This window comes from Gobio gobio (genome assembly GCF_949357685.1).
Source record: "Gobio gobio genome assembly, chromosome: 5".
In the NCBI taxonomy this organism is placed as follows: Eukaryota; Metazoa; Chordata; class Actinopteri; order Cypriniformes; family Gobionidae; genus Gobio; species Gobio gobio.
In genome coordinates this window covers 63,154,022-63,178,213 of record NC_137101.1, presented here as the reverse complement: position 1 = coordinate 63,178,213, position 24,192 = coordinate 63,154,022, and the positions used below count along the sequence as shown (strand labels likewise).

General features: G+C 42.4%; 2 protein-coding genes across 2 annotated transcripts in view; both read left to right on the top strand.

Annotated features, from left to right (window-relative positions):
- The window catches only part of LOC307126928 (uncharacterized protein), a 597,805-nt gene that overhangs the window by 347,477 nt on the left and 226,136 nt on the right, over positions 1–24,192 (top strand). The window lies entirely within an intron of this gene.
- LOC307126354 (meprin A subunit beta-like) overlaps positions 9,349–24,192 on the top strand; it is a gene marked incomplete at both ends in the record, with an annotated part of 38,613 nt that continues 23,769 nt past the window's right edge. Inside the window, 5 exons of the mRNA XM_079816820.1 lie at positions 9,349–9,354; positions 9,471–9,543; positions 9,641–9,758; positions 20,508–20,686; positions 20,816–21,034. Coding sequence (XP_079672946.1) covers positions 9,349–9,354; positions 9,471–9,543; positions 9,641–9,758; positions 20,508–20,686; positions 20,816–21,034 — 595 coding nt within the window. The remainder of the gene's footprint in view (positions 9,355–9,470; positions 9,544–9,640; positions 9,759–20,507; positions 20,687–20,815; positions 21,035–24,192) is intronic.

Here is a 24,192-nt window from a genome sequence, read left to right as displayed (position 1 = left end):
AAACCCATGTTTAGACCCGTGTTCTCCCTTGTCCGACCAGACCCGCACCTGTATCCGACACAGTAGGATGTTTTTCACCCGTTTCAGCAATATTCGCGGGTACCCGCACCCGTGCAGGACTCTGACTGAGACATTATTAGGTGTACATCTTCAAGGGGGAGATAGTGTATCTAAATCTGTACTGTAAGGTACGATATTCGGATTTAGGGAATTTGGATACTTAGCATCAAACCTGGCGATACTCTACAGTACTCTACAGATAACACTACATTCCTGTGATGCACCATGAGAAAAAGAGTGAGAATGGCTAAAATTGAATTTGTAAATAAAATTTGAACATTTCCTTGGAGTCAGACTACTGTCAAAGTACACAAGTAACGCCTGAGGAAAAGTAAGAAGGTGTGGTCTGTCACCTGTTGCTCAATAATTGCTGCATGCTTTAAATATTACTCATTCATTTCACATGTCAATCACCACTTTGTGTTGGAAAGAGGTTAAAAGCTACTGCTTTATTTCTCAACACCACTTAACCACAAAATGTTTCTTACATTTGTAAAAATGTTTTTATTTAACATTTCATGCCCTGACTTTAGATCCATAACATACTATAATAGAGTGTGTTATGGAGTGTGTTACTGAACCTAAGCGTAACGTCATGCTGCTCAGCAGGTCGGAATTCTTTCGACAATGGTTAATTTTTGCACGCACTACACATGTAAGTCACCGAGGTCCCAAATGTGAGTTAGGGGGTTTTTTTTTGCCGATTGATTGCATGTCCAAAACACCTGTTGTCTTGTTTCCTGGTTTGTCATGTGATTCAATTGTGTCCTCATGTGATCATGTCATGTGCTTCCCTAGTCTCTTGTGTCATTATAGGCGTGTTGGACATATATATAGAGACACGATATAAACACTCCGACTATATAGACCCCTCCCCCCAGATAAGGCGGGGCCCTAGGCGACCGCCTATACCGCCTATTGGACGGGCTGGCTCTGGTCACTGGTAAAGCAAACTCTACAACTTTTATTCAAGGTTTAGCAGAATTTGCCTGTGTTCTTTAGCTCCTGCCATTGACTAAGGACACCTTTGGTCTCGTATCAACGCTCTAGCCATCATATATGGAGAATTTCATTGGTTTATGTATATATGCATTAATATGCAATGTCATTGTAAATGTCATCAGCAAAGCGTGTCTTGTTGATCATGATTTGTGATTTGTGTTTTAATCAGATGTGGTTGTGTTAAAGGCCTTTGGCGTAGGCGTAACGTCATACTGCTCAGCAGGTCTGAATTCTTTCTACAATGATTCATTTTGGCACGCACTACACACACCTTTGTAAGGCCCGCCCAAGTCATAAAAAAATAATTACAATGAATTGCGGTTGGATGAGAGATAAATCATTGTTTGTTTGATAAAGACGTTCTGCCAGCCCTGTGATTTGTGTTTAATCAGATGTGGTTATGTTAAAGGCCTTTGGCGTAACGTCAGGCTGATCACAGTATGAGCAGAAATATGTTATATTATAAGCACAAGAAAAATGTAAGTTACTTTGGATAAAAGCATCTGCCAAATGCGCTTTAGAGTGATTTAACAACAGATAAAATGTAAAAATATTACATATCAATGCTGAAATCTTTACGTAAAGACCAAAATGAGCAAACTATCAGGCTCTTCTGTTATGTTAAATTGTGCAATCTAGCCGGTTTTCCCCTCAATTTCAGGGTGGGTTTTAAGCAGTGCTGCGGGGCGAATTAAGTTTATATAACTCTCGAGTCTCCACATTTGAGCACACAACACTTCTTCAGTGACTGGAAACTGGTATGTATAGCTCTTTAGTTCCTGAGCTAATGGTCTTCTAATATATATATAAATGGCTTGCAGGTTAATATGAGATTTATTAATCTGATGTGGTCATTATGATTTCCAGTGATGATGCATTTATGTGCTTTTCTTCTGCTGAGCTTGGCTTTGGCTCTTGGTCATGCATTACCTCTGGTAAGTTATAGTGTTCAGTCATTGTACATGTTGTCATTAGTCCTGTCAGACGGTAACTGTTTCTCATGGGGTCGTGAGGTATTCTCATCATTTACAGGGGTTAATCTGTGATTTTATTGCTGTCTGAATCCAGAGTGTCAGTGTTTCTCTCACACCACCTGCGTAAAAATCCCTGGCAGAATTACCTGCTGTCTTTTGTTATATAAATGTTAATTTCCGTCCGAATCCACATCTCTGAGATCGATATAAATTATTAGGGGTGTAACGATACACTCGTATCACGATTCGATATGTATCTCGATACTGAACTCACGATACGATATGTATCCCGATATTTTATATTTATATATATATTTTTTTTTTACTTTTTTATTATTATTTAAATAATATTATTATTATTAGTGTATTATTATCAGGAACTACAAATATTCCCCCATTGCATTATTATACCTTATATTCGTTTAAAGTAATAATGTAATTGAAACTCAGCACACTTTCTTTTTTTCCCCTCACGCTTTACTCGCGCTTTCAATGCAGACAGCATCTCTCCCAGTGCTCGCTATGTCCCGCCTCTCTCGCTATTAATGCACTACACATATAGAATAAACCATGCTTTGAATAATCATGCTACTAAAGCTAAATGTGATCTGATCATTTAAATGATGTTTGCGCTCTCACGTTGAAGAGTGTCGTTCCGGCAGCGAGTGTACTTCAGATGATCAATGCTCTCCGTTCTAATCGCAAGAAAGCGTGTCAAAATAGCGCGTCGTGGTAAATCTGTTCATCATATAAAGCCATTGTGTCTCTTCAGAAGATTTGGATTAGACACTCGATTAGTTATTTTTACGAAGCCTTTATGACATTTTTTGGATCTTTTAAGTTTGAGAGGAATTGACTTTAAATGGAGGGACAGAAATCCCTCAGGTAAAGAATATCTTCACTTGTGTTTGTAAGTTATGAAAAACAACATGATGGTGAGTACATGATTACAGAGTTTACATTTGTGGTACATTTGTTAATTTGTGTTTGGGTGAACTTGTTCGGCGCTTTCGCCGCTCTATTGAAGTGATAACGAGCGCCAGGCAGTCGCTTTATCCATTTGAATACAAGCGCAAAATCAAGTCGCATCAAGTGTACAGTAAAGGCTCTGTGGCGAAACTAGCTGAACCAGACTGAAGAGCTCCGCTCCGACCATGTAAAGTGAAGTGTTGAGGTAAACTATAGGCTGCCTACACGACTGTAGTAGTGGCCGTAGTCAGCTATGAGGTCACCGAGGATCCGGACCTCTGTATTTTTAAGAGGTGTTTCTATAATAAATGATGTAAAATAATTTAATGTGTGTACATTTTGTGAATTAATTTATTAAACTTTATAGCATTCGTAGCCTTCAGTGAATTAACTTCAGTTAACCCTTTCTTCACTGACACAGACGAAAATGAATAGACTATCAGCCAGAGCTCAGCTTTAGGAGGGGAAGAGACAGGGCAAGAGAAGGAGACTGAGAGAAAAATAAAGAGTGATGGAAATAAGAGAGTGATGAAATGAGGAGAGAGTAGATATGACAAGATGACAAACCACTAACATGGTTTGTTTTGAAAGCTATTTATTATTATTTTTAGCCTTCAAACATCTTAAAAGGCACATAGTTAGATCAGAAAAATAATAATTTTCTTGGGGGACCAAGCCCCCAAAATAGCTCAAATTTGGGACCTCACTGGTTGTAAAACTCCTTAAAGGATAACTAAACCCTAAACCAACTTTTTTTAGTTAATGATCTGTAATACTGGGGCTTTATTAATGCTGTTCATTGATTCGAGTAAATGTTTTGACATTTGAGTATAAAGTGTTTTAATTCTATAAAATATGGTGTAAAACCGCCAAAGTGCTGCCCTCTTAAGGTTGAACGGTGGCTACTGCAGTTGAATTTTCCTATTGGACGTTGTGGTACATCGTGACGTAGGATGGTACCTCCAACGGCTCACTATCCGTGCCCCTAGCACGAGCTCACCACGCCCTCAGAAATGTTTCCCCCAATCACACGATGAGAACGGCTTCACTCCAGTATGAACTCTCATGTTACATGAAGTAAACATTATGAATGAAACTCACTTGACACTTGCTTTAACATTGTAATGAAGAAAATACGTTTAAATGATGCAGTTGTCAGTACACGTCAGGCTTTTCTTGCGATATTATTGCCGCCCGTCATGTGTACAGATAATTTTCATACATGAGACGTGCTTTCAAACCCTGACACGCAAGTGGTTGCCGAGGACGCTGATAGATTAGGTCAGTTCTCTTGCGCGGCTGCTTCACTAGCATCGTCGGCATCGGGAGTTAACGCAGTTTGAGCAGCGGCTCGCATTGATAAGGCTCCGGGTTTGTGTCTGTTACAGACAATCCACCCTCCTCCACTTCAGGTGACGGTAGGAGAAATGACCGCTCTGTTGCAAAGCTGGCGTCACTCCAGTCATCCTCCATCTTTGCGACTCGCGAGTCTGACAGCTGTCAATCAATCCGTCACTGCGGGTCTCAGGTGCACGCCCTCCGCTCAGCCCCGCCCTCGGTTCATCCCCTCTGTGTCCGCTGGGCTCTGCCCTCTTTTCCAGCATTTTTTGAAAATTGCCAGTGGGTGGAGTTAAGCTCTGAGCAGGGGTTTAGTTACCCTTTAAGGCAGTTGTATACTCAAAAGTTGTTTCTGTTTCTGGAAACCGTATCTGGAGTTAATGTGTTTATGCTGTTAATGTGTTGCAGCCTGGAATATTTATATATAGGCCTACTTAATATTAAAATTGAATATTCAGACAGTATATACTCATTGTGTAACGATGGGTTGCAGCAGATGAGAAAGCAGGATCCAAGTGCAGTTCTACATTTATTAAATAAACTCAAGTAAAAAATCATAGGGGACAAAAACAAGGTACAGGAACAGAACAACCAACATAACGCAAAGATAAGAACTGACAAAGAACAAGACTGAACACAGGGTTTAAATACACAGGCAAACAGATCATGGAAACGAGACACAGCTGACAAGACTAAGAAGACACACCTGAACTGAAACTCAAATCAACATGAAAACTACAAAATAAAGTACAGGAAACACTTCAACTTAAAAGTCCAAGGACAGACAGGGAGCACATGTGACAGAGCCCCCCCTTTAAGGAGCGGATTCCAGACGCTCCACAATAAAAAACAAAACAAAAGTCCAGGAGGTAGGTGGATCGGAGGCGGATCCGGGGGCGGGATGGAGGGCCAGGCCTGTGGAGTGGAACAGGACAAGGACCCTGGCATGGTCTAGATGGGCCTGGGAGCATGGGCGGACCCAGGCCGTTGAGCGCGGGCGGACCCGGGCAGTGGAGCGAGGGCGGACCTGGGAGTTCCGGAAGCCATGGAGGCGCAGGCCGTTCAAGGGACCACGGAGGCGCCGGAAGCTCAGGGGGCCACGGAGTGTCAGGGAGTTCAGGGGGCCATGGAGGCTCAGGGAGTTCAGGGGGCCACGGAGGCTCAGGGAGTTCAGGGGACCACGGAGGCTCAGGGAGTTCATTAGACACAGTCCACTCTGGACTGAGGACATGAGACGGAGTCCACTCTGGACAGGGGACATGAGACAGAGTCCACTCTGGACAGGGGACATGAGACTGAGTCCACTCTGGACAGGGGACATGAGACTGAGTCCACTCTGGACAGGGGACATGAGACTGAGTCCACTCTGGACAGGGGACATGAGACCGAGTCCACTCTGGACAGGGGACATGAGACGGAGTCCACTCTGGACAGGGGACATGAGACGGAGTCCTCTCTGGACTCGTGACAGGGGTCGGAGTGCTCTCTGGACTCGTGGCAGAAGGAGACGGAGTCCTCTCTGGACTCGTGGCAGAAGGAGACGGAGTCCTCTCTGGACTCGTGGCAGAAGGAGGTGGAGTCCTCTCTGGACTCGTGGCAGAAGGCTGAGGGCTGCTACTTTGGCTGATGCCTTTGGTGGAGATCTGAGGGTGACGGTCAGGGCTTCACCGACGGGCCAAAAACCCCTTGGGCCCCTCCCACCCTCCGCTGCGCCGGTGGAGCTTCCGGAGGAGCGCGCTGGTCCTTCTGTTTGCTTCGGGGCTCCGGCTGAGCACATGATTTCGATAGCTGCATCGGAGGACGAGCTAATGGGTTCCGGAGATGAGGATTCGGCTGCGTTGCCCCCTTCGGGTGTGGTAGCGTTGCCCGAGTCTGATCCAGAACTCACGGCTATGCTTTCCCGGGCTGCTGCGAGTGTCGGGCTCGAGTGGAACCCCCCACCGTGTCCCGAACCCTCGTGGCTGGATGATTGGTTTCTCGGGACGGCCCGTGCTGGTTCTCAGCGCCCCGCCCCGGTTCCATTCTTCCCGGAAGTGCATCAGGAGCTTACGAAATCGTGGTTGGCGCCCTACAGCGCCCTCCACCGATCTAGTGACTCCTCCGTCCTCACTACCCTCGATGGTGGCGCGGCTAAGGGATACGTGGGGATTCCTCCAGTCGAGCGGTCCGTGGCGATGCAACTGTGTCCCAGGGCCGCTGCGGACTGGCAGGCTAACCCACGTCTCCCCTCCCGGGCATGTAAGTTCTTGTCCGGTCTAACGGGCAATGCTTACACAGCCTGTGGAGAAGCCGCGTCATCTTTGCATGCCATGGCACTCCTGCAGGTCTACCAGGCCAAAGCGCTCAAGGATCTGCACGAGGGTAGTTCCGACCCAGAGGTTATGCAGGAACTGCGCACTGAGACGGACCTCGCCCTCCGGGCGATGTCCACTCTGGTGGACCAGGAACGCCACCTGTGGCTCAACCTGGCAAGATTCAAGATTCAAGAGTTTTATTTGTCACATACACAGTTATATACACAATATACAACTGGCAGTGAAATGTAAACAGGTCCGCTCCATGGACAGTGCAAATAACAGTTACAAGAAATTAAATAGAAATAGAATAAAATTAGAATAAAAAGTATTAACATAAGTAGAATTATAAATAAATCAAGTAAAAGATAAAAATAGGAAATAAGATAAAAATAAAAATATAAAAAATATGTGGATATGATAAGTGAGATAAACTGTAGACTTAAAAATAAGTGGTTAACATAAAATATATAATATGTATATATAAAGAAGTATAATGTGCAAGGTTTATTACAGGTTGTTACGCAGTAACAATAGGGACGTAAAGTGCAGTGCAATTGCAGTATGTGGATGTTAATGTTAAAAGACTGTATGTTTATGTGTGTGCGGGGGTGAAGTGAAGTCACGTGACTGAGTTCAGGAGTCTGATGGCCTGGGGGAAGAAACTCCTCCTGAGTCTTTCAGTCTTTGCCATCAGGCTACGGAAGCGCTTACCAGATGGCAGCAGGGTGAAGTGAGAGTTTGCAGGGTGATTAATGTCTCTGATGATTTTAGTAGCTCTACCTCTGCAGCGTTTGGTGTAGATGTCCTGCAGAGACGGGAGAGCTGAGCCTGAGATGCGCTCGGATAAGCGCACCACTCTTTGCAGGGCTTTGCAGTCGTGACTGGTGCTGTTCCCGTACCACGCTGTGATGCACTGAGTCAGGACACTTTCTATCGCCCCTCGATAGAAAGTTTTCAGGATGGCTGGTGAAACCCTGAATTTCCTCAGCTGGCGCAGGTGGTACAGTCTTTGCCTGGCTTTTTTCACCTGTGTCTGGATGTGTGTAGTCCAGGTCAGATATGCGCGAATCCGACAAAGTACGGTTTTTCGACGCCCCTGTCTGCCAGGCTGGCCTCTTCGGCGACGAGAAGAACTGCAGGGCGAAATTCTCGATGGCACCGAAGCAGACGGAGGCAATCAAAAACATCCTGCCCCGGCGACCCGCTGCTGCCTCCACCCCGTCGCCGGCTGCAGCGCCTCCTCCTGCTCATCGCCGAGGGCGTCCCCCTGCGTCCGCCTCCGCCCCAAGCAGCAGCCTCCACCCGGGAAGCAGGTTGCCGGACGTAAGGGTGCCGCCCAGCCCCCTCAGGGTCCCGCGAAGTTGGCCGGTAAACGGAAGGGTAAGCGGCCCTGAGACGGGCTGCCCAGGGACGAAAGGATCTGCTCAGAGGGAGATGGTTCGGCTCCTCAGTTGGAAAAGCAATATGCGGTATTCCACTTCCGTATTTATACCCACGGGGCGGTGCGTGGACCGCATGCCAATATGGATTGGCTCGTTTCTAATACATTCGAAGTAGATTGGTCTCTGAAGACAGATCCCAATTCGTCGGTCAGTTCCGACGTACGTCTCCGTTCCCTCCATCAGGGAACAAGGGTTACATACGTAACCGAGACGTTTTGTGATACTTGGTGCTACAGTGACATAGAAAGTATTGCTATACCACGATACTCCATATGTTGTCCCACGGTGAGTAATTTTTCCCTGTTGCACCTACACAAAATTTGAGGGTTCCCCCACCTGCCAAATTCCACTTTAACCACTGGTTATAGCCCTACAAATTATATACATTAAATATATAAAACAAACAGCTTTATGTTTACGTCATGTAAATAAAAGTCTGCATTAACTTATTTCCACAGTTTTAAAGTGAAATCCGTCATTTTGAGGTAAAATGTAAGACGGACCGTTTCAACTATAGCGTGTCTCTCTTCCTATTAAACAGGAGATTTAGATAATCATCTAATACTTAGGATATTATTTTCCCACTATTAAATTAAATGTGAATGTATTATTCCAAGCGTATGACATTTGATTTACAGCAGACAATCATGTGAGTTTAGTCACTGAGGTGCACATTTATTCTTACAGACGTCCACATAAGAAACACTCACCGTCAGAATAAGGCTATTGTTGAAGCCATGTACAGCTGCTGATATTTTACACTAAATCTATTTCCTTTATGTCTTGTTTTCATATCTCATGTTCTCAGGAGCCATACGGTGAGTACAGCACAGTCTCATTAATCTGCTGTAAAGTTACTGTAATATGTTTCCAGCGTGCAGGATGAAATATCCTGTTTTAACTGCTCAGTACTGTCTGATGAGGAGATTGATCATTCATCATCTTACTTTCATACGGTTTCACTAAAGTCACATTTGGTCAATCACTCAAAGCACTCAATGCTCATTCCCTCTCTGTGTCTTTTGATGTCTTCAATATCATTTCCTTAAAGTCATTTATGAGAAATGGAAGGCCATTCCGGATATAAACACAGGTAAAACTATTATATAATCTCAAGAACACAAATACATTTATATAAGCAGTGAGATAACTTTGATCTATTTTTGTTTATGAACTATCACTTTTCCTCATGTTTTATTGGAGCATATTTACTGTGATCTGAACACTCTTGTAGCATTAGGGTTAAATCTCACAGAAGGAGACATCATGGAGGTAAGTCTGTACATATAAATGGAGGAAAGTATATATATATATATATATATATATATATATATATATATATATATATATATAAGATCAGGAGACGTGATGAATGATCTGCTTTAAAGCCTAGGCAAGGGAGCGTCATTCCAGGGAATCTGTGGGATATTCCCGTCCCCTATGAGCTGAGTGCCAATCTCAGTAAGATTTCTGATTTCTCACTTACGCTTCCATCTACTTTTAAACACTTAATGTAACTCTCATATTGTTTTCCACTCAGTTTAGTTTGTGTTTCTAGGTATGAACCGTAGAGGAGTCATTCTGAGAGCCTTTGAGCAGTTCAGACTGAAATCATGTATTGACTTTAAGCCCAGAGCCGCAGAAGAGTTTTACATCTCTGTGGAGAGTCATAAAGGGTACAGTATGATTAAATTTACTAATCAACAATATTAGTCATATATTATTATAGACTCTTATAGGCTCTTAAGGTAAAAAGTAGGCAGCTTGAACGGCAGTACAAGAAGTCATGCTTAACTGTTCATAAACTCATGTATGATGAACATTTGAGTCAATATGCTGAAGCACTCAAAGCAGCAAGAACACAGTACTACTGGTCTATCATTAGAGATGCTGCTGCAAGCCCCAACAAGATTTTTAAGATGGTCAACAGTATTCTTGCACCAGTTAAACCACTAATTGGTTCCTCTGTGCAGGAGTGTAACACTTTTTTTAATTTCTTTATGGAAAAATTGATAACATCTATAAGTCTATCAGTTCGGCCCCCAGCTCTGCAGATACTGAGACCTATCAAATTATTTTTCCTGAAACTGCATTTACGAGTTTTAACATAGTCACTATTCATTATATTTTGAAACTACTGATGCCACTGAATACATTTACATGTACTCTTGAACCAATCCCAACATCTTTTCTTAAGGGGTGTCTCTCTTCAATTAGTCCCCTCATTCTGAACATTGTGAATACCTCCCTTACTATTGTTCCAAAAGCTCTTAAAGTTGCCGCTATTACACCAGTCCGTAAAAAGCCTGGATGTGATAAGTCTGATCTAGCAAATTACAGACCCATCTCAAACCTACCCTTTCTTGCTAAGGTTTTGGAACGTGTGGTTGTCTTCCAACAAGCTTTTCAAACCTTTTCAGTCTGGGTTTAGAAAGGGACACAGTACAGAGACAGCCCTGGTTCGAGTTATGAACAACCTGCTTGTCTCAGCTATCTCTGGTGCCTCTACCATCTTGGTCTTATTAGATCTCACTTCAGCATGTGACACAGTGTGCCATTCTATCCTGCTAAATAGGCTGGAGAGATTGCTTGGTATCACAGGTACTGTGCTTAATTGGTTTAAATCTTAGCTCACTGATCATTCTCAGTTTGTTGTCCTGGGACAACAGTTCTCAAATTGGACCGGTCTGCCATGGTGTTCCTCAGGGATCTGTCCTGGGTCCCCTATTATTTAGCATTTATATGCTTCATTTGGGGCAAATCATTAGGAAATATGGCTTGGGGGTATCACTTTCAGTTCTAAGTCCGATCCTACTATCACCTCTAAAGTTCTCTCAGAGTGTGTGCTGGAAATAAAAACATGGATGCATCATCATTTTTTAAAACTGAATTGTTTAAAACAGAGGTTCTATTTATTGGTAGACCAGCGGCTATTCATAAAGCTAGCAATTTTAACTTGATTGTCGATGATGGTGTCATATTTCCATCTGCTCAAGCTCGTAATCTTGGTGTGATTTTTGACACTCATCTGACGCTAGACTCACATCTTAAGAGTATCACAAAGTCTGCATTCTATCATCTTAGAAACATTGCAAGAATTAGGCCTTTCCTCACCCTGCCTGATGTTGAGAGACTTATTCATGCATTTGTAACTTCCAGGATTGACTATTGTAATGCACTGTTTGTTGAGTTACCTGCTAAATCAATCAAACGGCTACAGTATATCCAGAATTCAGCAGCACGCGTTCTTTCATACACTTCATCTCGTCAACACATCACAGGTGTGCTCTATAGTTTGCATTGGCTTCCTGATTAGTCGTGTATTGTTTTCAGAACTATCAAGCTAACTTACCCAGCTGGGGTAACACTTTATAATAACTACACGCTATGAAGCATTAGTTAAGCATTAGTAAATAGTTAATTCATAATTTATAAAGCATTAATAGACATCACTAAGCAGTTTATAAATACAGCTATAAATGCTTATTCTTGATTTATAAGCATATCTATAATGTGTTTAATAATTGTATTTTCATACTTCTTGATCATTTTCATAAATGATCAATTTATAATTTCTAAATTAAGTATTACATTATTCACAAACCAGTTATTTAGGAGTTGTCAGTGGTTCATCAGATCATTTAGAAAGTGTAAGTAAAGGATTAATAAACTATTTAAATGTACATTTATACATATTATTTAGACATATAATATTTATATAGACAGTAATATTTACTCATTGTGTTAATAAATGCTTTATTAACATGTATTTCTACTGTAATTCATGATTAATTAAGGTTGTAGTGGCTTTCCACCTAAGCCGTTCGTTGGTAATAGGAGTGAGCAAGTTTAGAACACGTACAAACAGAGTCCAGGCAGACGGAGGTAAAATGCAAACAGTGTCTTTGTTTATTGTGCTTCAATGATTAATCAGTTGCTTCCAGTAAGCTTCCTGTGGTGTTCTTTTCAAGTTCATAGAATACGAATCACAAGTCCATACCTTGTAGACACAATCATAGTTCACCTGACACGCTACTCTGCAGTGCGGTCAAAAACTGTGCTTCCCTACTACCAACACACCTGTGTCTCATTACTCTGTTGCCCTTAATATTCCATACCAGAGTGCCACCCAATGGACAAATGTATAAATACACACAAATGGCTCTTACAAAGTAGTTATAAGACATTTACTAGTTGTCAGTAAACTATTTTTTGTGAGCTCATCTAAAGTGAGGACTGTTTATGCCTCGTAAAGCTTTTACAAAGGGGGTATAAAGGCTCAGTTCTTTTCTGAACAGGAAGAGGAAACAAATACAACACAAAGGAATATAGCACATAGAAATATTTATTTCAAAATGCAAAAATGGAGACTGTACAACTAGTAACTTAATATAAAATTAAAATTAAACTTCTTCAATGTCATATAAAATAATATTCCTGTAGACAGCCAGAAACCATAACTGCAGTCAAATGAAACTAAGCCTCTGCAATCTGATATAAAAATACGTTTCTGTAAAGTCTAAACATTGCTGAATAAAAATGTACCAGTGCCAAAATACAACAAATAAAATTTAGATAAAACAATAATAATGTAATAAAATATTTTGGAGTGTCAAAACAGTACCAGAGAACAGCAGTGCAGAAGAGAACTGAGCCTTTATATCTCCTTTGTAAAAGCTTTACGAGGCATAAATAGTCCTCACTTTAGGCAAGGCAAGGCAAGGCAAGTTTATTTGTATAGCACATTTCATACACAGTGGCAATTCAAAGTGCTTTACACAGAAATGAAATAAAAATATTACAGTTATAATAGGAATTTAAAGAAATAAAAAATAAAGAAAATATTGAAAGATAAAAATAAAGAGTATAATTAAAAATAAAAATAAAAACAGGGTTAAATTTAAGCATATAAATTAAAATGCAAGCAGTTCGGACAAAGCACGTACAGTGGCATTGCTCATTCAGTAAATGCACAGCTGAACAGATGTGTTTTGAGTCTGGATTTGAAAGTGGCTACTGTTGGAGCACATCTGATCTGTTCAGGAAGCTGGTTCCAGCTACGGCTGGCATAATAGCTAAAAGCAGACTCTCCTTGCTTTGAGTGAACCCTTGGTATTTCTAATTGACTTGATCCTGATGATCTGAGTGATCTGTTGGGTTTGTATTTAATCAGCATATCTGCAATGTATTGAGGTCCTAGGTCATTGAGTGATTTATATACAAGTAATAGCACTTTAAAATCGATCCTAAATGTAACTGGAAGCCAGTGTAAAGATCTGAGGACTGGTGTGATATGGTCATATTTTCTGGTTCTGCTCAGGATCCTGGCAGCAGCGTTCTGTATGAGCTGCAGCTGTCTAATGGTCTTTTTGGGAAGGCCGGTGAGGAGACCATTACAATAGTCCACCCTACTGGTAATAAAAGCATGAACGAGTCTTGCCTGGAAACAAAGCATCTAATTCTTGATATATTTTTGAGATGATATTAAGCGGATTTAGTTATTGCTTTGACATGACTATTGAAACTCAGGTCTGACTCAAAATCACACCAAGATTCCTGACTTGATTTTTTGATTTCAGGCCTTTAGCCTCAAGATATGCATTCACCTTGAGAATTTCATCTTTGTTTCCAAATGTAGTAATTTCAGTTTTGTCTTTGTTTAACTGAAGAAAGTTTTGGCACATCCAACTGTTAACTTCATCAATGCATTTACATAGAGAGTCAATGGGGCTGTAGTCATTTGGTGATAGGGCTAAGTAGATCTGGGTGTCGTCAGCATAGCTGTGGTAAGCCATTTTGTTATTTTTCATTATTTGGCTGAGTGGCAGCATATACAGATTGAAAAGGAGTGGTGCAAGAATTGACCCTTGTGGGACTCCGCATGTCATGGATGTCCACTCAGACTTATGGTCACCTATACTCACATAATAACCTCTCCCTTCTAAGTATGACCTGAACCATTTGAGGACCATTCCAGAAAGCCCAACCCAATTTTCTAGCCTGTCAAGAAGTATTTTGTGGTCAACAGTGTCGAAAGCAGCACTGAGGTCCAGTAGTACCAAAATTGATGTTTTGCCTGTATCTGTATTGAGGCGAATATCATTTATTATCTTAATGAGGGCCGTCTCTGTGCTGTGATGCGGTCGGAAACCAGATTGAAAATGGTCAAAGTATCCGTTTGAGCTTAAGAATTTGTTCAGCTGACTGAAAACAACTTTTTCAATGATCTTACCTATGAAGGGGAGATTTGAGATTGGTCTGTAGTTGCTCAATATGGAGTTATCCAGATTTCTCTTTTTCAGGAGAGGCTTAACTACTGCGGTTTTTAGGGAGTTTGGAAAAGTCCCAGAAAGAAGTGAGGCGTTTACCACTTCTAGGAGATCTGCTTCTAAACAGTTAAACACACTTTTGAAAAAAGAAGTGGGGAGTGTGTCAAGGGCGCAGGTTGATGTTTTAAGGTGCTGTACTGTTTCTTCTAAAATTTTACCATCAATTGCTTCAAAATCAGTCATAGTAACTTTCTGAGGCTGTGGTCTGATCTGATTCACCCCAGAGAAACTCAAGGATGTGCTGATCGCATTTCTGATATCAAACTCACTACTTTTGCTGTCTGAGAGCATTTCACTGGGAGTGTGACTCGGGGGGTTTGTTAGTCTCTCTACAGTAGCAAAAAGAGTGCGTGTGTTGTTTATGTTTCTGTTTATAATATTTGAAAAGAAGGTCTGTCTATCTTTGCCTATTTCCACATTGAAAGCACGAAGACTGTTTTTATAGATGTTGTAATGGACTACAAGTTTTGTCTTTCGCCACATGCGTTCCGATTTCCTGCATTGTCTTTTCATTAATTGCACTGCTGTTGAGTTTCTCCAGGGTGCTTTTTGTTTGCCACTCTTTTTCCTGGCTTTTACAGGAGCAATATCATCAATTACACCCTTAACTTTTGAGTTAAAAGAGTCAAGGAGAAAATCAACAGAGTCTGCAGATATGCTTGGTGTTAGAGATATAGCCTTCATAAACAGCACACTAGTGTTCTCATTTAAGCATCTCTTTTTGATAGAGACAGATCTAGTTTCAATGGCAGGAGAGATTGATATATCAAAGAAAATACAGAAATGATCAGACAGTGCTACATCCTTAATAACTATTGATGAAATATTTAGACCCTTACTGATAAGTAAATCTAGAGTGTGTCCACGATCATGTGTGGGTCCGTGAACATGTTGTGTCAAATCAAAAGTGTTAAGAACAGTCATGAGATCTTTTGTTGTACTTGATTCAGCATTGTCAATGTGAATGTTAAAATCCCCAGCAATAGCAAAACAGTCATACTCAGATGAGATTGCTGATAACAGCTCTGTAAAGTCATCAATAAAGGCCGGAGAATATTTCGGAGGCCTATAAATAATGATAAGCAGGATGCGTGGTGCACCTTTTAGCACAATGCCCAGATATTCTAGAGACAAATAGTCACCAAATGATACTTGCTTACATTGATAAACATCTTTAAATAGAGCTGCGACTCCCCCACCCCTTCTGACTGGTCTGCAAACACTCATAAAAGTAAAGTTAGGAGGGGCTGTTTCATTGAGGACTGTTGCACTGCAGCTGTCTTCTAGCCACGTTTCATTTAGAAGCAAAAAATCTAGGTTGTTTGTGGATATTAAGTCGTTGACTAGAAATGATTTGTTTTTAAGTGAACGGATGTTTAAGAGTGCTAACTTAACAGTATTAATTTTAATTTTTCCCCCATAGTAATCTTAGTTTGACAATTAACAGGCAGCAGATTAGATGGGTTTGCCATACGGCCTGAGAAAGCCTTGGACTTTCTATCACGTAACAGAACAGAAATAGAGAAAGATAAAGGCACACTGGGCTCACGCTTGTTTTGTAAACATTTGATAAGATTGCTGTTGACGTTGCGAGGACCCAGAATACGTCACTGAGAGCTGGTATCAGTTGTTTTTGGTGCAGATGGAGGAGGGTGTGTGCCATGGCGTTGTGACCGAAGAAATCTCACAGGAGGAGGGGCAGAGCGAGCTGGGCCCACAGTCTTTGGTGGTTGTGGGCCTTGACGCTTTTTGGTTGATATCTGGGGGCTCGCAGCGATCGAGTATGATTGTCTGTTTCCAGTATAAACAAAATCCATTTTCTCTGTGAAGCTCAGAGGCGGGGATGCTGTAGAGCGGAATAACATGTCTGGTGAGGGGGGCTGTTTCTCTGGTGTTACCGGAAACTGCAATATGTTATCGTCCGGTTCAAGGCGTGAAATAGACATTTCTTCCAGCCTATTGCTTATACCACATATAAGTTGTAAAAGTTCACCAGTCTCACACCCCTGATGGTCCCCATTTTTACCAGTGCCTCCACAGACTCCACAGTATGGGCTGAGATGTTACTGTTTAGTGCCTCGATCTGTGTCATTTGGAGCAGTTCTAATTCGTCACAGTCTATCTGTGGTGAGCTCTGAGGGCGGGGTTCAGCTGGGAGTGTGTCCATGAGAAGTGGTTGTTGTGGCTGCGTGGTGTTATCATTGTCCTTGTGGGGTGTATCAACCGCATGTCCATTCAGATGCTGAAATGAAGTCCTGTGATCGTCCATACTCTGTACTGGTGTGTGTGTGCCATCCAGGTTGAGTGGGTTAGCACACACAGCTGAAGGATGATGAAGGGAAAAATAAATATTGTCCTTTAGCACTCTTGCACCGAGTTTGTTTGGGTGGAGGCCATTTGATGTAAACAGTTGTCTCTGACTCCAGAAGAGATTAAAATTGTCGATAAAGTTCACTCCCTTCATGTTGCAGGTTTTTTGCAGCCATGTATTAAGCCCAAGTAGCCGTGAAAACCTATTTGTTCCTTTTGCTGGAAGTGGTCCACTGATGAACGGCTGAACTTTCAGTTTTCTAAGTGTTTCAAAAAGTTCATTAAAATCCCTCTTTAGAAGTTCTGACTCCTCTCTCTGAATATCGTTCTTTCCCACATGAATGATGAGTCGATTTGCAGTCTTGTGTTTCATCAGAATGTTCTTAAGTTCCCTGTTGACATCAGAAACTGTTGCTTGTGGAAGGCAGCATGTAGTTGTATCCCTGCTGCTAATGTTTCTGATTGTAGAGTCGCCCACTATCAGAGTCCTGGGCTCGGCTGCGCTCTGAGCTGAGGGCCGCTGTCTGCTTGACCTTGAGCGCCTGTTAGCATCAGTGTTAGCTGCGGGCTGATTCAATCTGTGTTCGGTCACATTTATCACGTTTGGGGATTCCTCACCCACATTCATTAGCACTTCAAATCTGTTTTCAAGATGTATATTTGGTGGTAGAAAACTAGTGTTTGCAATCCTTGTGTCTGGGGTAGAGCATGCTACTGCGGCAATATGTGATGCTCGTGACAATCTGATGTCTCGAGTGCCTTTGGGTCTTGCTCCCTGTTTGTTCCATTGATTAGTGTGTTGATCAGTTACTTGTTTCTCTACATGTTGAGTAGCACTACATTTATGGGACTCACCGGCAGTGTGCAGAGGGCGATCATGATGAAGCTCTGCTGTGTGATTCGTCTGGATGGATGGTTCCGCAAATAACTTTGTTTCAAGAACTGCAATCCTTTGTAAAAGTCTGTGGCAGTTTGTGCAGCAAGTAGATTCTAGAAGAGGCATTTTCTTATCCTTTTGAATGTAGGCAGCTGTGTTTTCCCTTCTCCGGAATGTAAGCTGAAGGCAGTGGGAGGCTGGTCGGTTGAAATATTCCGCTTTTTGTTTAGGAATTCAGTCACCAGAGTTTCTAATTTTATCATTGGAGTCAAGCTTTGTCGTTTGAGCAATGTGCTGATTTGCTGAAGTTGTAAAATATAGAAGCGATAGAGCAAAGCGCGGAGCAGTAAGCAAGAGCGTCCGAACAATAGCGAAGCAGGAAGTAGAAGGGCTTTAGATGAGCTCACAGAAATAGTTAACTGACAACTAGTAAATGTTTTATAACTACCTGAATTAATCATGAATTACAGTAGGAATACATGTTAATAAAGCATTTATTAACACACGGAGTAACTATATGTCTAAATAATAAGATGTATAAATGTACATCTAAATAGTTTATTTATCCTTTAGATTAGATTAGATTAGATTAGATTCAACTTTATTGTCATTACACAAGTACAAGTACAAGGCAACGAAATGCAGTTTAGGTCTAACCAGAAGTGCAATAGCAGCAAGTGCAGGATATACAACAGTTACATAAGTGCAGGACATGGATATGTACTGAATATATATAAATATGTATAAATAGAGAGATGGTTATTACTATAAACAGAACTGAATTTACAGTTGAATATGTACAGTGAATATAAAATACAGATTCTATTACTATAAACAGAATTTTACAGATAGAGGTATACAATGATATGTTAGGCTAAGATGAGGAATATAGCATTGGATTAAGGTAGTGCAATAAATTATGGACAGAAGCTATCCGAAAAAAGTGTAAAAGTGCAGTGGAAAGTGGTTGCATATTACAGTTAATATACAGTTAAGTAAGTGTTCTTATTGTCCAGGTGAGTGAGCACAGAGTGCAGTGCCATGGAAACGGCATCCTCTGTGCTCCTATTGCTGCGGTAGGCAAACTGGTGTGAGTCCAAAGTGGATGGTAGAGAGTCTTTTAGGTGTTCCAGGACCAGCCGCTCAAAGCACTTCATAACAATGGGTGTGAGTGCTACAGGGCGGTAGTCATTAGGGCACCTCGGGCTAGAGTGTTTTGGCACTGGCACAATGGAAGTGCGTTTAAAGCATGAAGGTACAGCTGCTTGGGCAAGAGACAGGTTGAAAATGTCTGTAAAAACCCCAGCGAGCTGCTCCGCACATGCCCTGAGAACACGACCAGGGATGTTGTCTGGTCCAGCAGCCTTGTGCGCGCTGATCCGGCTCAGTGCCTTGCAGACATCTGTGGAGGAGAGTGTGATTGGTGGGTGGTCATCTGAGGGTTTGAGCTTGGTGTCAGTTTCTCTGTTGTCTCTTTCAAAGCAAGCGTAAAAGTAATTTAGCTCGTTCAGGAAGTTGACATCAGTGGCTGCGGGGGTGGAGTGGGTGGGTTTGTAGTAACTGATGGCCTGAATGCCCTGCCACATGCGTTGAGGGTCAGAGTTGGAAAAGTGACCCTCTATCTTTAGCTTGTAGCAGTGCTTGGCTTTTTTGATCCCCCTCTTCAGGTTTGAATAACTATTAGGACGTTACAGTTCAAAAGTTTCTTGCTGTGTGTGATGCTGAGTCGAATCTCCTCCATTTTGTTCACTAGCGACCGTACATTGGCAAGGAAAATGCTGGGTAAAGAGAGTAGTGTTAGCCCTAGCTTAGCTCTCAGTCCTCCGCGCTTCCCCCGCCTTTGTTTACGGTCTCGACGCCGCCTGCGAGCACGGGTGTACGATGTTAAGGCACAACTGTTCTGCACGAACAGACCCGAGATGAGCAAGAGAAATACCGCAAAATTGCAAGAATCTGGAGAGACCCAGAGCCTCGCGAACTACTCACGCCACCATCTTAGGTGTTTTTTTTTTTTACTTACACTTTCTAAATGATCTGATGAACCACTGACAACTCCTAAATAACTGGTTTGTAAATAATGTAGTACTTCATTTAGAAATTATAAATTGATCATTTATAAAGTATGAAAATACAATTATTAAACACATTATACATATGCTTATAAATCAAGAATAATGCATTTATAGCTGTATTTATAAACTGCTTAGTTATGTCTATTAATGCTTTATAAATGATGCATTAACAATTTACCAATGCTTAACTAATGCCTCATAGCATGTAGTTATTATAAAGTGTTACCCAAAGCTATGCAAGGAATAGCCCCTTCTTATAGCTGTGACTTAGTCACCCTGTACACGCCGCCTCGTTCCCTTCGGTCAGATGATTCTCTTACTCTTCAGCAGCCTCCCCATAGATTAAAATCTCTGTCGCTACGCCCAGGTTAAGGAACGCACTTCCGCTCACTGTTAGAGATGCTCCTACATTAGCCAGTTTCAAGAAGCTGTTAAAAACTTATCTTTTCAAAATTGCCTATATAGATTTTTATGAATAGTATTCTATTGTGTTGTACTGTAATGGCTATTTAATAATTATTTTGTACTTTATTATCTTTTATATTTTATTGTTATTGTTTGTAGCACTTTGGGTATTAGAAAAGCGCATTATAAATAAAATGTATTATTATTATTATTATTATTATTAGACTGATCTGATGTAGCCTGTGCTGTACTGAATTTGTAGAGTCAAATATCTGACTAAATTATTTACCAGTCAAAAGTTTAAGATATAAGATATTTAAGCACATATTGTGTCTGGAAATGAAAAGCACAGTTTGTATTATTGTTGTTGTTATGAGATGTAGGCGATATAGTTTTATATGAATGTGCTGGTATCTCTGACTGGATTGGCAGGTGTTGGTCATCTATCGGACGCTCGTCTCCTGGAGGTCAGACTCTTTCCATTGGAGATGACTGTGGAAGAAAAGCCATTGTTGAGCACGAGTTTCTTCATGCACTGGGATTCTCCCACCAGCACACAAGATATGACAGAGATGATCATGTGACCATAAACTATGGAAACATCATGACAGGTTGCCATATCATTTTATTATCAATTAGCTTTACATACCGAGTGTCATTATTACTAAAGAGCGCTTAGAGAAAATAAGCCATTCCTTATGAACCATCACATTAATAACTGCTATAGTCTTTATTTTCAGGCTATGAGAGTTATCTCAATAAATCCAGTGAGAACGTGTCCGTCACCCAAGGCACCCCGTATGATTATTACTCTGTGATGCATTTTGATAAAAACGCCTTCAGCAACGGTCATGGACCCACGATCATTACCAAGAGTCCTGAGTTCCAGGATGTGATCGGACAACTAATGGAAATGAGTGAATATGATGTGATTGAGCTCAACAAACTCTATAAATGCAGTGAGTATTTGACCGCTTTCATGTGAGGCTTTAATGTCTTTTGTGGACTCTATGTAAGACTGAAATGTTGCGGTTACAGCTGGTGGTTGTTGAATTATGGTGAGCGGGAGGGGACATGTTCGATTTGTGGGAACGTGATAATATGTCATGACCTCGAGATCATATGTTGAGGGAATTATATATATTTCTCATGGACACAAGTTCAATGCATGATTATTAGGGGTGTGACGAGACCCTTATCTCACGAGAACGAGACGAGACAAGATTTTTACATTTTTAAGAAATCCTCAATGATGAAATACATGACTGGAAAAATTGTTTGCAGGTGCATTTGAAATGTTTTAACTGATGATGGCCACAGTCCAGTCCACTAACATGTAACACACACTCGTAACACACTCTCAATGCGAGATTTTCACTAACATGTAACACACACTCGTAACACACTCTCAATGCGAGAGCTTCACTAACACGTAACACACACTCATAACACACGTTCAATGCGAGAACATCACTAACATGTAACACGCACTCATAACACACGCTCAATGCGAGAGCTTCACTAACACGTAACACACACAACAGGGGTTTGTTATAATTGGTCCTTCGAGCCGGAGCGTCGAATTACTGCAGAGAAATGACATCCCAGCCAGAGCCGCCAGTTGTTCGCCCCAGACGCCATGTAAAGCCACCTGCCTATCTAGCAGACTTTCAAGGAGATCCCAGCAATCTGCATGTTCCAGTGATGACGAAGCTAATGCACTGTCTTCAGGGCGTGAGTCCCGTGTCTTCACACCAATAAGTCAGCGTTCACCCTCATGTGATCCGATACTACAGGATGAATGGCAAGATACACAGAGAAACTCACACAGAGAGAATGAAGAGCAGCATCTTCATAACCAACCGCCTAACTGGGAGGAAATGCGGAGGGAGAATGATGAGCTTCGCAGCTGCATTCGACACCTGCCAGAGATTTTAAGTGCCTTACAAGGCCTTATGACAGAGAATGCCATCATGAAACAAGAGATCAAGCAGTTAGCCACACACGTGACCACCCCATGCAAATCAGTGTCTCCGGTACCAGCTCCTCCTTTCTATGTGCCAGAAACAGGTCGTAGCCAGCCAGGGACTACCACACAGATCAGAGACTTCCATCAGCAACCCTCTGAGCAGATCAGGCAGATAACAGAACAGGTGAGGGACTGCACTATTCCACCTATACCAGATGGTCAACCTCAAGCTACATCAAAATATCATACCCCTGCTCAGAGATTTGATACTCAAGTTCAGCCTCATCCTTATGCTGAACCCACCCACGGTAATGAGAGGGAGTCCAGAGACAATTATTATCCCTACATGGGTGTTAGAGAGTCCAATCTTATCCAACGCTCTGAGGACATACCCAGATCTGCAGTGCCATGCTTCCAGGAGAGGTCCTACAGAGGGCCTAAGCCATCAATACCCTCCTTGACGACATCAGATCCAAGATAGTGTTCAAGGTTGCGCATGGCATTAGAAAACCTTCTCCCTGACGATGCTACTGAACATTTCAAGTATCAGATCCTCACAGATCATCTACAGTTGGAGGAGGCACTGCTAGTGGCAGATTCTTATTGCAACTCAACACACCCTTATACAGACACTTTGCAATCTCTCATTAAGATGTATGGGCAACCGCACAAGCTGGTCCTTCAGAACATTGCTGAAGTCATGGATGGGCCAAATATCAGAATAAGAGATGTAAAGGCTTTTAAGCTGTTCGCACTACGTGTGCGTTCCCTAGTGAGCATGCTGGAACAACTTGGACCTGAAGGAACTGTTGAATTAGACTGTGGATCTCATGTGTCACGACTTCAGAGCAAACTCCCTCATGAGCTGAGAACATCCACCCACTGAGGGCAGCTATACCTACTCTCTTCGATTTCTCTAACTAGTTGGAGTACGAGCTCCAAGATGATGGCTCTAGGATAACAGGACTCCCACCAGAACCCAGTAGTAAGAGAAAGCAGGACCGTCGCAACCCAAGGGCTTTAAGGAAACCAACCTCCAACTTATTGGGCATGGAGAAACCCATGCCTGGGGGGGAGCCAATCACTTGCTCCAACAGCTAAATCTTCCAGATTCAAAGGGAGATTGCACGCATATTGCCCCTATTGTGACAATTCTAATCACTTCTTAAATGGGTGTGCAAATTTCAAAGCGCTCACCAAGGAACAGAAGTAAGCTTGGATCTGTAAGAACAAATGATGTTATTAACAAAGGTTCGGGAGAAGCAATTTCAGATAATTCACACAGGTGGAGAACACTCAGATAATTGACACAGGTGGAGAGCACTCCGCTAATCAACAAAAAGGTGTATATATACGCAGTAATCTTACCTCCGTTTTGTTGACAGTTTATCAGCATCACGACTTGCCGTTCGTTAAACAATGTCTCAATGCCTATGCCCTTTATCCAATGATGAAAGCAACATCCCCAGGGATCCGCCGCCGCATTTAGCCGGCACCAGTAACATCCATCCGACGCCAGACATCGAAATTGAGCCCCAGGCTTCTTCGCGTAGCCGCACGCCGGTTCGGTCAGCCTCGCGCTCATCAAGACGCCGAGGCCAGTCTTCACCACCCCTGGCAAGACTGCCATCCTCCTCCCCAGCCTCCTACTGCTCGGCCGTCCCGACAATCCCACCTATCGGGAAGTGGACGGTGGCAGGTTTGAGGCAAGCACTGAGTAACTCAGACATACAGGCTTCGAGAAAATTTTACAAAGCGGAGCTGTATGAGCTCTATTTGTCTTTGCAACTAACAAACCTCTCTCCTAAGCGCACACCAGCTCCTAAGACGGCCCACAGGCAGAGCAGAGCCCGCAGAGTGCAAACACCACCATCGTCTCTCCGCACTAGATCTGGCTTGCCTCGCCCAGCGAATCACAGCAACAGGCCTTCAACAAGCCTGAGCCGCGCTCCAGATTCCGCCGGAGCAGGGCCGCTCCCACCTCCCGACGCGACTCAGCTCTTCACCGCGGCTTCCGCCGCTGCAGCACCATATGCACCCGGACCCAGCGGCCTCCCCACAGCTTCTCAGTTCAATAACCCTTTTTCTTCCCAGTGGCCTCCAGCACCCGTTGCAGATACCAACGCGAGGCTAAATCAGCTAGCAGCA